A 14751-nucleotide genomic window follows, 5' to 3' on the forward strand; every position below is an offset into this window, starting at 1 on the left:
TTGTCACCACAGAAATACTTCCTACGAATTGCACATTGGGTATTGTGCACAGAATATGACCATGTTCTTTTGTGTCGTGTATGTACATGTTTGTTTGCTGCTTAGTATTAACACGAGTAATTAGATTTGCAACGGATGGGCTCTGCAGCAGCAATAGATGTAGCAGAGGTGATGCAATTCAGTTAGTTTTATTGATTCGTTGATCTTATGAATGTATGACCTGAAGACTGGAGTATCAATGTCACCAGATTCAGGTGCGTACCAACGTCTAGGGATGAACTCCCTTACCACACGAACCCTATAATAATAATATCCTCTCCTGCATCTAATAGTGACTTCTTTCATTGTGTTGTAACATCACTACTACTTTTCTTTTTATTCTCTTACTCTACTTGTCACTTCTTTCTGTTTTTTTCGTCGATTGCGTGATGGTGGTAATAAATTTTATAAATTTGATATCTGATACCAGTAGTTGATCATCCTGCACCATTTTGGCAGCACACATGTACATGATTTACTCTTTTCAAAGAAGTAGCAGACTCATCAGTTATTTTTCCAAGTTCGGAATGCATTCTTCATTCAGAATTAGCACACCCCAGGGGATTCCTTTTGACAAACCGCAATAATAATCTTCAATTTCAAAAGTTAGGCAGATATAATGAAACTCGAGAAACTGTAGTGGACTTCATCGCCTGCTGGCTTCAGTGCACAGTTTAGAAACATTTCAACTTGAAAACTTAGTTTTTGTGAGATGTGTGAGAAGGATACGAGAATTTTGCATTTGAATGTCATGAATTTTCTAACGAAGGTTTCTTTTGGCTTGTAATTTAATAAAAATATTTCTAAAATCTGAGCGAAAGGGGAAACTTACCATAATATTGTAAGACATGATGTGAGGGATTGAGTCAAAAAGCACTTTCGATGATCTTGGCTTCTACAAGATCCAGAGTCGCCACCAACTGGCCCTCCTGAAGGGCCTCGGTGCCGGCCCGGTTTTCCACCACAAAATACTCTTTGTTGTTCTTGATGGAGACTCCCGTTATGTTCTTAGTGTAGGCCAAGTCGATAGAGGTGACGCTGTCCCGACTGGAGATGGCTATGGTTACAGTGTCGCCGGTATCCAAAATGTGGCTGTTCACCGACATGGTTGCCTTTGACAAGTTCTGGATGGTGCTGTCCGCTGCCCCCTCTCTCCACAGGAACAAACTCCCCATCAGCAGCGCCACCACTACTGCCCACTTCACTCTCCACGCCTCCGCCATTGCTCCCTCAACCACGAACAAGCTCTGTCTCTACTGCTCAATTTTCTATGGACTCTCCTGGCTTCTCCGCAATCTCCAATGTGGATATTATTTCCGTAGATTTCTCCAGAAACTAAATTATTGAATGCGTGGTTCGATTCGTAGCATACATGCACCAGACGAATGGAAACGTAGTGGGGACTGTGGAGGATTGCACCGCAGATATGGATGGCCATCTGGTGATTCAGATGAAAAATGAGAAGAATTTAAATATCATAGGGAGTGCTTCGCCGCCTGGTGGAGTTTGTTGATGATCGAGCATGGTCGGTTTACTTGCAAGAAACGCCTTGCAACCGTCGGCAGTTGCAGCTTCATCATTGGAGTAAAGTTGACCACCAGCTTCAACCAGGGCATGGCATTGATCCGTCAGGGTCAACATCCCGGTTGCAACTCTAGCGTCCTAGATAACTGGGTATGCGCGCGGCGAAAATCCTGCTTCACATCCCTCGCATGCTCGCTGTGAAAAAAAAAGTACATAAACGACGACAGAGTCACGAGAGGAAGAAACATGGGAAAATGGGTCACATGGAAAGTGTGGTGAGACCGTGGAAGTGAGGTGAACATGCGATAGTAACGCTGTTCCAGTCTGCGCCGTGATGAATCTGCTCATCAGTTTTGATTAAAAAGCGTAAACTCATCCGAGTCAGTGGTTGCAGTGTATGATCTCTGTCAGCGAATCATTACCCACCTCTAACCACCTCGAATGCATGCTTTCAGAGTGATCGTTAGGAACTAACCACATTGAACTACTGCCACAACCTTATGCACATTGACTGTGACTAGCACCAAAACGGTGTGACCTTGAATTCGAAAGCAGGAACACAGCCTGTTCGGCAACAAAGGACATTGAGAAAATGAGTATTTCTGACTGTCTGATCTTGTGCTTCATGTAATATTCGTTGCATTTAAAAAAAAAGAAGGTATTACAGAGGTGAATCTGTTTGTTCTAATCTAGTTCGTCTGTAATGTAATGAGTATGAATTCAAGCTTGAACATTCTCTACTGCTCTGCATTATAATTGGATGGTTTGTATGCATTACTAGTTCTCTACATCCATGCACATCCAACACACTCAAATCCAAAGATTAATAAAATCGAACTTACCAATGTTTCCAAGTCTTTGATTTTTAAGCGTGTTTGTTTGTAAATGTAGAATAGATATTAGTTCGTTTCTATAAGATATTGGTAAAATAGACTAATAGTCCATAGAATAGTCAGTTCAGGAGGATGGATGATTGATTTAGTTATTTAAAGCAGTTAATTACAAAATTATGGTTAGAATCTGGAAATCAGGAGGATTATATAGGAGTTGTAGAAGTCAGTATGAGGGCCAGACTATGATAGTTATGAGCCACGGTAAGCTTGGTGCTACCTCTTTACCTCTTTGTCTCTTTGTTTCTTTGTTATTGAAGAGTAATGGATAGTTTTTGAATATTTAGAAGTGAGTTTGTGGAATAAATCAGAGATTGATTTATGATTTATTGATTATGTAATTGGAGTACTGAGTAATTAAATTATATGAGGAGTTATTGGAAGATTATGATTGTTGTTTATTGAGAACTAAGTGTGTTTGGACAGAGGAAGTTTGTGATTACAGAAATTATAAAAATTTAGATTGTTGGAGTGAAATCTGTTATTCATGGTGTTGGATGGAAATTATTGTGTTTTGAATGGTCTTTTGAGAGTGCAAGGTTGCACACTGTTGTTATCAGTTGATGAAGGAATATTGTTACTATGAAAAAATATTGTAGTGTTTCTTAGTGTTTTAGTAGTTTGGAATACAATTAATTGTGTGACCCTAATAAGCAAAACTCATGCACTTTCTTTCCTTATGTTCGAATTCTCCTATATAGGTTTATATTGAAAGGAATTGTAGAATAAGTAAAACAAAATCACATTTTGGCACCGCTGTTGGAGATAGACAATAGCATTGAGTGTTATGAATTAATTGCTGGTTTAGTTAGATGGGAGATAGGAAGCAAATTCAGTAGAATATAATGAAAGAGTATAGTTATTAAGAATGAGAACTTAACAATAAAGAGAATACCATAATCGAAAGAAAGAATAGAGAGATCGCAAGTAATAAATTTATTGCGTAACAAACAAGAATGGAAGTTAAAAAGAAATCATCGACAAAATTAGATTAAACCATGGTTGCATGCCTGTCGGCATATCCGAGTATACCCTAAAGCTGATCGACATCAAATATTTCAGCAGTATATACCGTTAGAGAAATTGCCAAGAGCACTAGCAAAAAATTTGGTCAATAGACTAGTATTTTCCTTGAGGTCGTTAACTACGAGTAGAGGAATCATAGAAGAATTAGGTACTCCATTGGATACGTTTCCAAGAACAAAAGTTTTCACTTCCGTCAAAACTGGTTAAGTAGAATAGCATAAATTACTGGTCAATAAAGGCCAATTCAGTGTATTTTAAAATCTATTGTTTTCACTCTCAATTCAACTGATTAACTTAGTAAGGGACAATAATAGTAAATTGAAGAAACTTAAAAATTCACAACAATCAATTGGGGAAGGCGCCAGTTTTTTTAAAAAAAGATTAAGTGGAACATTGTTCTCTTCAATGGCGACAGGTGGTCCAGTAGTTCCAACAGCAGTACAAATGGGTGACGTGAGCGATCGCACAACGAGCGTGGCTCTATTACTTACTTTTAGGGGTTTTTTGAATATGAATCCCGATCAACATTTGTCTCAGTTTTTGACAACATATTTAGCCAATGATAGAAGAACTAAAGATATTTGGTTACAATAGTTGCCAGCAACCTTAAAAGACATTGCATTTAAATGATACAACTGTCAACCAGTGGAACAATTTTTCAATTAGAAAGCATTGAAGAATGCATTTTTAATCCATTTTTGCTCAATTGGTTTTGAGGATCGACTTTGAGAAAGATTAATGACTAGCAAAATGGATCCAAGAGAGACAATAGAATCATACTATGGTCGTGTGGCAGATATACTCCGTAAGTGGCCAAATCACCAAATGCCAGAGGCTTTTGTATTGTCCATATTAATCAACGGATTGCACCCACCTGAACTAAAAATGTTTATCAAAGAATCTCAACTAAATACGATAACTGCATCTCTTAATAGAGTCAAGATTTTGGAGGAATGCCATTACGATCAGTTTTTAACTACGGGTGCCACAATGATTCCAGTTCAAGGCAGTTATCAAAATCCGACTTAGAACGGATCAATGGGTAGTTATTCCATGGATGTTAGAAACAGTGGCCAATTCCAGTGCCAATATTCAGGGGCCAGTTAATGTCATCCCATTGCAAGTTATACCACCAAACGTGACAACAATGTATGCTCCATATTTTCTATATCAACAACAAGTGGCAGAGTTACTAATAATACCAGCCCCAAAAGATTCTAATGAAGCCTATAATAAACCTCACGAAGAAAATGGAGGAAATGGCCGTTAATATGGCCAAGAATAAGGAGAAGAGGCATAAGCCTATTAATACTAGGACCAATGTATGGTGCAGTAATTGTAAGGGCCATAGTCATTTGGTAACAGAATGTCCTTCACCCTCACAAATGATGGATCAATGTACATTTTGCGAAGGAAAGCATTTAACAACTAATTATTGGAATTGGCAAAGGCAACAATAATTCAGTAATCAGACCATGATCCCACCGACTCAGTGGGATGTCAATTAAGTTCAAACGGAAAATACATATGGATGGAAGGAAATCGATCTAATCAATATAATCGAGCATTCAATAACTTTCAAAGTTCCAATTTTAATCAGGGATTTGCATCAAACTTCCAAATCTAGGAGAAGGAGCAATAGATGTATCAGCAATATGCTCCATCGGCATCATCGAACCAAGTACCTTCCTTACCAATGGGACAACGAGGATCATCTTCTAACCCTACATGGAACAAGCCTAGTAGGTGTATACCGGTAGAGACATCCAATATGCCTGATGGGGGTGCAAGAAGACCACTTTTGTTGTTTCCATTGCAGACATATTGATCATTATGCCAGTGAATGTCCCAATCATAGAGCTAGTGACGATTATGTGTCAATGTGTGGGAATGACAAGCAATTGGGGTAAACTTATCAGCAATGTAATGCTCCGTTCAATTTCAATAATCGGGATCAGCAGATCCAAAGCCAAGGAAAAATTGAGGAGATAAATCAAGGTCCTCAATATTCTTCGATAAATCGAGTGGAATGTGTCCAAGCTGTTCTTACCAGGAGTCATCAAAAGGAAAAAAGACCAATTCAACATTTGGGTGAACCTGATGCGAATGGCCAATTTGACCCAATTACGAGGACATGCAATCCAAGTCCTGTTGTAGACCTCTTACTCAGTATGAGACGTGACTCGGTTGGGCAACCCAATAAGGTCTCGATTATGGAGGCTTCAGTTTTGTTTCAAGCTGTTCCATTTTCTATGTAGTTTAGAGAAATGTCCTATTTATTGAAAGTTCCTCTCGGAGGCGTGAATTCCAAGGAAGCTTCGGCTACTGTTCCAATTTCAAGTCCAGGATGAAAGAATATCTTACCTCTCGCAGTTAAACTCAATCCTATGAAAAGAAAGAAGGCATTGGAAATAACCTTAAATATGGAATCATATGATATTTTGAAGGATCTAGATGTTATTTGGCCTTCTATTTCTATGAAGCAACTTCTAGCAGTCGCAGCAGAATACCGTTCTATATTGAATTCATTGTTAATATGACATAACCAACATAATAAAGAAGTTTGTGAAGTCAGTTTGAACCTTGATCTTGGTGCACTAACCATCGATGTTTCGATTGACGGTGTTATGATCTTGGGTGTTGAGGTAGATGGTGGTTCCAACGTCAATTTAATGAACGTTTATACAATGGATGCTTTAGATTTGGAACACTTAGTATCCACAACATTGGTGTTAAGGATGGCAGATTATAGCCGAGTTAAACCAATGGGTGTTTTATGGAGTGTTCAAACTATAATTATCGATATTGCATATAAAATTGATTACATCATCTTTCGGTAACAATGATCGACTTTATCATATCCAATTTTATTGAGACGACCTTGGCTTTATCAAACAAAGGCCAAGAATGATTGGAATCGGGATACTTTGACAATTGGCAAGGGCGGTGATAAAATGGTGTTACAAATGTACCCAATATACTATCAGGGGGAGTCTCATTTGTCAACATTAGAATTGACATCGCACGATGAGCTTAGCTCTGATGATGATGCAATAGCATCAATAATGGAGGCGTCCATGGAAGCAGTCCAACACCCCGGAGTGGTGTACCAATGTGGCGATCCGAAGGAGTACTTGATTGTACACAATCAAATTCTTTGCACATGTCAAACTTATCGACTGATTCTAAACCCATGCGGGAGTTGAAACAGAACATTGCCGCTACATCTTTATGTCAAACTATCAACTTCGCAACCATAGCAGAGCCTCGGACAATTAAGGTCTATAAAGGTATTAAGAAACAGGAGTTGGCTTGTTGGATAGAATTTTTCTTGCATCATAAATCCTTGCTAAAGTTTGTCAGCATCGTATCATTTTAGAGAAGAATGCTAAACTAGTATGGCAGAGGCAAAATCACCTTAATCCTAAATATTTCCTCATGGTAAAGGAGGAATTGGATAAGCTTCTTATAGTTGGTTTTATTTACCTGGTATCAAATAGTGAGTGGGTTTTTTCAATTGTGATGGTGCCAAAAAAGAACGGAAAAATCCGAATTTGTCAGGATTTCTGGAAACTTAATGTGGCCACTAAGAAAGATTACTTTCCATTCCCTTTTATGGACAGTATGGGTAACATGTTGTCATTATTACCAGGTAGTAAATGAATAGGAATGGAGCACCAATTAAAGTCATTCTATGGTGTTGTTTTGGATTGATTGGAGTGCCATTTTCTTGTGTTTCTTGTGTATTTGAGAATAGTAGTTTCAATTAAGAGTTACAAATTAGAAGTCATTCTGTAGTGTTGTTATGGTCACGAGTATCAATTAAGGATGTTCCAGAATGGATGAGTCAGCAACAACATCAATTAGAACTTCGGGATGTCCAAAACTTGAAATTGGAAGCTTAAGTCTATGAATTGGGAGAATATAATAAAGAACTATCAAACTAGTTGAAGAAGGAGTCGATGGAAGGATTGGAGGATGAGGAAGATTTGCATTTAGAACCAAATTGGATGGAACCTACATTTGATAATGCAGCAAATGATCAATTGGATGGGCTAGAGGAAATAGTAACTTTCAAATCAGGAGGAATTATATAGGAGTTGTAGAAGTTAGTATGAGCGCCAGACTGTGATAGTCACGAGCCGGGATAAGCTTAGTGCTACCTCTTTACATCTTTGTCTCTTTGTTTCTTTGTTGTTAAAGAGTAATGCATAGTTTTTGAACATTTAGAAATGAGTTTGTAGAATAAATCAGAGATTGATTTATGAGTTATTGATTATGATTGTACTAAGTGATTGAATTATATGAGGAGTTATTGGAAGATTATGATTGTTGTTTATTGAGAGCTGTGTGTGTTTGGACAGAGGAAGTTTGTGATTATAGAAATTATAAAAATTCAGATTGTTGGAGTGAAATCTGTTATTCATGGTGTTGGATGGAAATTATTGTGTTTTGAACGGTCTTTTGAGAGTGCAGGATTGCACATTGTTGTTATCAGGTGATGAAGGAGTATTGTTACTGGGAGAAAATATCATAGTATTTTTAGTCTTTTAGTGGTTCGGAATACAATTAATTGTGTGATCCTAACAAGCAAAACTCAGGCACTTAGTCTTTCCTTGTGTTTGAATTCTCCTATATAGGTTTATTTTGAAAGGAATTGTAGAATAAGTAAAACGACAATCATAGTAAACTTAGTCTATTTTGAATATTTGCACAGTACTCGGTAGAATAAATAGAAATCATCTGCCAAAGGTTTTATTATTTTCAATAATAATCAATATTAAGTGTTTATAAGCAATAATAACAATCTTATTAGATGACTTATAGAAATGGTTTATTAGGACTTGGCATGTAAAATATATATATATATATATATATATATATATATATATATATATATTATATGAATGTGACCATAAGAAGAATTTAATTTTAGATTTCATCAAATAAATAAAAGATTAAAGTTTTTGAATTCAAAAAAGTTTTAAAAGAAAAATAAATTATATATGATAATTTAAAATAAATATTAGGTTTATAAACTAATATTAAAAAAATATAAGATAAATTTACAACAACAAAACTATTTTTTAGTATAAATATTTTAGAGTAATTAGTGTCTATATAATAATAATTATTTAGATTAAGTTTAATTTTAATTTTTTTATTCATCTATATATATATATATATATATATATATATATACATAATAGTAATTTTTTAAATTATTAATTATGATAGATAGAAATTTTATAAATTATATGAGATTTTATTATTTATGTTGAATCATATATTATTAGAATTTGTTGTCATGTCTTTTTTACCAAATTATTTTCATCTTCTTGCTCTTTATTGTTTGTATTGTAAGTAAGAAAATTTTAAATATAATAAGGATTAAAAAATAAGTCAATAAATGTGAAATAGTGCAACTTTTTATACAGTATGCATCTAAAATTTCAAGCCAAAGAAAAAAAGATGCAAGCATATATCTAATAAGTACCAATTTAAGTTCATAAGATGAGTTTTAATTTAAAGACAATGTAAGAATTTAAGTCTTTATTATTCTTTGGATTTTACAAGTACAAATATACTAATAATACAATAATACGCAATCATCTTTTTTGTAATCGTTATTATATCAAAATTTGAAAAATAAGCAATACCTATAAATTTGTAATAAAAAATAATTACAAGAATAATATAAGCAAGTCTAGTAAAATAAGCAAAAGTAAATTTTGGCCTTATAAAAGCTCTCTTATAAAAGATAATTTTGAATATCTTATCATGTCATAATGAATATATATATATATATATATATATATATATTTTCTTGAAAATTACTCAATTTTTAAGGATATAAATTAAAAAAAACCAAAGAATGAATATATTCTTATATTACTAGATAATAATACATAATTTTTCAAAGATGGTATAATATTAAGAGTAGAATGGTTATTGTCAAAGACAAAAAGATTAAAAACTCTTAAAACAAGACTAAGAATAAGAAAGGTATTGATAAGAGTAAAAAAGACTTCATTTTAGCCTCTAAAAATATTATCTAATTAGAAGCTATGTGACAATATTTTATAGGATCTCTAAAATGTGTCTTAATACTTTTTATTTAGATAATAATGTATATCCTGGATATGCAACCTTAAAAGAAACTTTCAAAATTTGCTAATATTATTAGATATAGAAATCACCCCTGATGGTATTTTGAATGATTTCTTTTAAAAAAAAAGTTATAAAGGTCTTAAGAATGATTAAATATCAAATCGATGTATTTATATTAGTATAGAACATTATTCATAGTTGAAAAGACCTCTTGACTATCTTCAAAGATTACAAAGATCAGAGTATATAACAAATATAATTTATTGCATCTTACTTTTTTTCAATATGTGATCATCACTCCTTGTGGAACTTGTTTCTACTAGAAGTATAATGTCACAAATATATACATTTATTTTGACTTAAAAAAATTAGATAAAATTAAATTAAAATAAATAAATTTAATAATATCTTATATAAAATCTTTTTAGAAGCTTTATAGATTCTGATTTGACATTGTAGATATTTATAGTTGATTGATAGGTTAAAAACTTGGCTAAAAAATTGGCATTGTATTGTATATATAAGTGACTTGTGATACAAGTTGGCTATATGATATACATGTAAAAAACTTGTTTTGCATGTTAAACATGTGTCTTACAAGTTGGACATGTAGTAAAGGTCATATAAAATGGTTCCATATAGCTCCAAGTTAGATAGTATACATATAGGCAAAAGTAAAGCCTTCTTTATTCTTGTCAATGCTTTTTTTTGTTCTTAGTCATATTTCAAGAATCTCAAGTCTTTTTATCTTTGTCAATAGTTATTTTAATTTAAATACCATATTATTTAAAGGTAAATATATATAACTATATATATATATATATATATATATATATATTTAAATTTTATAAGAATGCATTGAATATTTTATTATTTATGATTCATTTCCTTGAAAATTTGATAAGAATATTAATTCATTATTCATATTTGTTTTAGAAGTAAATAGATTACTCTATTTTTTATTTATTTATTTATTTATTTTTTGTGTTTTGAAGGTTCCAGACTATTCACCTTTAAACTTACATTTTATATTTCTATTATTATTTTTTTCCTTAAAAAAAGTGGACTATCTCTCTTTGCAAAAAAAATCATTAGATATTAGAGGTTGTAGATTATCTTCCTTTAATTCAACATGTAGATTTTTTAAAATTTTGCATTATAGAGATAGAAGAAAAAATTATAGATTTTTCACTTAATGGAAGAAAAAATAGACTTATAACTATTATAGATCTTCATGAGCTTTTTAACATTCTTAGAGTGAAAATTTTACTAATTACCAATGTCAATTATAAAAGTAATATTATTACACCTATTAAAGAAGTCAATAATAAAATTTAATATTTATGCTAAATTATGCATTTAAGAGAAACAAGTAGATCAACATTGCAATTGAATCTAAAAAGGTTTTTTTACTACAAGTATTAGAAAGGTAAGGATTAGTATGCCAAAGAAGTTTGGTGGAGTAAGATCAAAATTTTGTAGGTCTCTACAATAAGTGAAGTTCTACATAAGCTTGCATCTTTTATAATATTTTGGTGGATTTATTCAAATTGGATTTATAAAGAAGCTTCTATCTAGAAGTTCTCTTTTTTAATTTGTACCTTGATATAATATGATTCACAAATCTTCTATGATTTAAAATCATTCTTTTAAATATTTATACATATATTTGAAGAAAATAATTGAAAAAAGTTAGCAAAGATCAAACTCTTATTTTTATGATTTAAAATTTATTTATAATATAAATTTTACTTAAGATTTTATTAAAATATTATATTATAATATGGCCAATATCTATAATCTATATAGAACTAGAGCACCCTTCTTTCTTCAAGGATTACTCTAACTACTAGTCTTCCTATTTTCTACTAGTAGAACTATTTTTTCTATATTTTTGACTTCATAATAGTATTTAAGAACAACCAATTAGCCAAAAAATCTTGCATGGCCTCCAAATCTTGCTCCATTTCCTCATAATAGCTCCCTAGGTGGTAAAACTCAATTTTTCCAAAGTCTTGAAATATTTCCTTAAAATTCCTAAATAATTCAAAATAATTTTAAAAAAATTCCAAAATATTTTTATAATGTTAATATAAACTTAAAGCTATATCTTCCTACCTTGGTAATTTTTTATAATAAAAAAAAAGATTTAAATCAACTAAAAATACTATTAATTATATAAATAAAAAAAAGATATAAGTTTCTTTTCATATTTCTTTTAACTATTAACTAATATTTATAAGTCTTTTTTATAAGTAATGTATGTACATAAAAGGTCAATATATAAATTAGTCTCAATAACTAAATATTAATATTTAATAATAAACAAATTCATTAAATCGATTAAGATAATTATCTTTAAGACTTACTAAGATTCTATATAATGGAATATAGATAAGATATTTGTATTGTTGACACATAGGAATAGATATTTGGAGTCATGTTTAAAAAATTTATAGAAGTTTTTAGAATTGGAGCTAAGTTAATAAGTTATATAGGATCTACTATAGAACATTCTAAAAAGAATTTAGGATAGTTATCTAGATGGAGTCTATCATAGAATATCCTAAAAAGAGCTTAGGATGAATATCTAGGTAAGATCTACTATTAAGAACATTCTAAAAAGTTCTAAAATGGTTGGACAAAGTATAAATAGGACTAACCAAGGCCATTTGGGCATCTGGCCAGATATGGCTTTGGATCCATTCTCTTAATAAAGTTTGGTTTTGCGTCTTCATATTCAATTTTATTCTATTTTCTTTTGTTGTAGTTTACTATGTCTCATGTTGCAATAGGATCTATATTGCTGTAAATTAAAAGGATCTTAGATTTTTGAAATAATCCGGTTCCATTTCACTCTATTTATATAATTTTTTATCTAATAAGACTCTTTTAACTTAAAACCATTAATGTCTCTTAATAAATACTTAAATAATCTAATAACACCTCTAGTTTTAATATTTCTATATCTAAATGATTTAAAATTATATTTTTAATCAATCCACTAATTAAGATTTTCTAGTGGACTATCAAGAGAATATTGAAGAAGCTTCATTAGAACCATAAGAATTTTGGCTTTAGTATCGGATTATAAATTGCTTCTAACTTAACTTTCTAAAACTAATAAACCTATTAAAGAAGTATTTATAGCCACATGATATACATGTAAGAATGTAAAGAAATCTCTTCAAGTTTCTTAAAAAAAGATTTATGTTTCTAATATGTTCTACATTCTTCTATTTACTTAAGACACATAGACATCTATTACAACTTAATAAATAATAACTATTCACAATATAAACTTTATAAATAGATATTCTTAAGAATTAATTTTATTAAAATAATTTTTAATGAAAAAATTACATCAAATAACATTGAAAATTGGTCACTATTGCTTGTATGAGTAAATATTGTAAATATTAGATGCATAAACATACAAATATAGAATAAAAAAATAGACAATAGTTCAAAAATTTCAAATGGTAGGTCTCATATTACCTCAACTATAAAAATAAAAATAAAAATAAAAAATCTTGATCAAAGAAAATTATGTAGATAAGATAATAATAAATTACTAAATAATATAAAAATTTAGCTTAGTAATTTAAAAGACTAAAATTAAAAAATATATTTCTTTAATCATATAATATTTGTTGCTATTAATAATTTATTTGGATTGTATAACTATTTAAACATAGAATATTATCCATTAAAATTTATAATTCAATTATTGAGATTACGTTGAAATAAAGACATGCCAAATTTTATTACCGATGAAACTAGCATAAAAATGGATTTTAAACTTTAAAAAATCATAATAACAAATAGTTGTTGAGTAAAGAAATTATGGTTTAATTTTTGCTTGAATGTAAATCTTTACTTGTAATATTTAAATTTAATCACTTTTGTATCTTTTATATACTTCAAATATGAATATAAAGTATTGACTTAGAAGATACATGTTGAAATTTTTTAAATCATGTAACAAATAATAGGATTTATCTAGTATGTTTAATTTTAATTAAAAGTAAAGATTATTGCATATCCATATGTTACAGATAGTTTAAAGATATATATCTTTAGAAAGAATTCATTCATATTTAAAGGAATTTTTTTTTATAAAAACAAATATATTATTATATATATATATATATATATATATATATATATATAATATGATTAAATTTATAATTATCTATTCATCCAAAACATATGTTTTATGGTTAAAAATTCCAAAAAATGTTAAAAAAATTTAATAATAAAATATATGATTTTATATTCTTAAAATAATAAAAAGATATATAAAGAATATCAAGTATCAAGGACATGAATCTCAAAGAAAGAAAATCCCCAATACACTCTTGTATCACTGAAAAGAATTAAAAAGTCACTCAAAGATGATATATTATTGAATTAGAATGGCTATTGCCAAGAACAAGAAGACTAGAAAGTCTTGAAACAAGACTATGGACTAAGAAGGCATTGACAAGAGTGAAGAAGGCTTCACTCTTACTTCAATATATATTCTTAATTAAGAACTATATGGTGATGTCCTATAGGACCTCTAAAACATATTGACTTTGCTAGCTACATAACTTAATTTACAAGACAAGTTATTTATGTATGCGCCACATAGTTAGTTTGTTCCACAAGCTATTATATGGAGTTAACTTGTTCCACAAGCTACTAATATGTGGTTAACTTGTTGACCAAGTTTCTAACCTACAAATATATCTAAAGTCAAAACCACATCAATGAAGCTTTTAAGAAGCTTCATTAGAAGATTATATGAAATTAATATATATTTATCTACTTCTACCTAATCATATAAGTAATTTTTGGAATAAATATATATATCCATGACATTATCTCCTCTTCTAGGAACGAGTTCTACAAGGTACAGTTTTCATATGTTGAAGAAGTCCAAGATGCAATAAATTATATTTGCCACATACTCTAATCTTTACTCTCTTCGAAGATGGTTGAGAGGCCATCTCAGCCATCAATAATGCTCTATACCATAGCAAGAAGATAACCCTATTATTTGGTTGTTATTGAAGCTTTCATAACTTCTTCCAAATAAAACATTTGGAATATCATCTAGAATTGTTCCTACATCTAATAAAATCACCAAACATGGAGAGTCTCTTTGAAGGTCATG

The 14751-nt window shown here is 30.7% G+C and overlaps 1 protein-coding gene across 1 annotated transcript; it reads right to left on the bottom strand.

The window, feature by feature from the left end:
- Positions 1-169: 169 nt before the first annotated feature.
- Positions 170-1487, bottom strand: LOC112286668 (uncharacterized). Its single transcript, XM_024528780.3, has 2 exons — positions 872-1487; positions 170-481 (listed from the first exon to the last, which is right to left on the bottom strand). The coding sequence occupies exon 1, from the start codon at positions 1260-1262 to the stop codon at positions 906-908; it is 357 nt and encodes a 118-aa protein (XP_024384548.1). The 5' UTR covers positions 1263-1487; the 3' UTR covers positions 170-481; positions 872-905.
- Between the last annotated feature and the right edge of the window lie 13264 nt (positions 1488-14751).

Source organism: Physcomitrium patens, chromosome 9, assembly GCF_059467195.1.
Source record: "Physcomitrium patens ecotype Gransden chromosome 9, ASM5946719v1, whole genome shotgun sequence".
NCBI lineage: Eukaryota > Viridiplantae > Streptophyta > Bryopsida > Funariales > Funariaceae > Physcomitrium > Physcomitrium patens.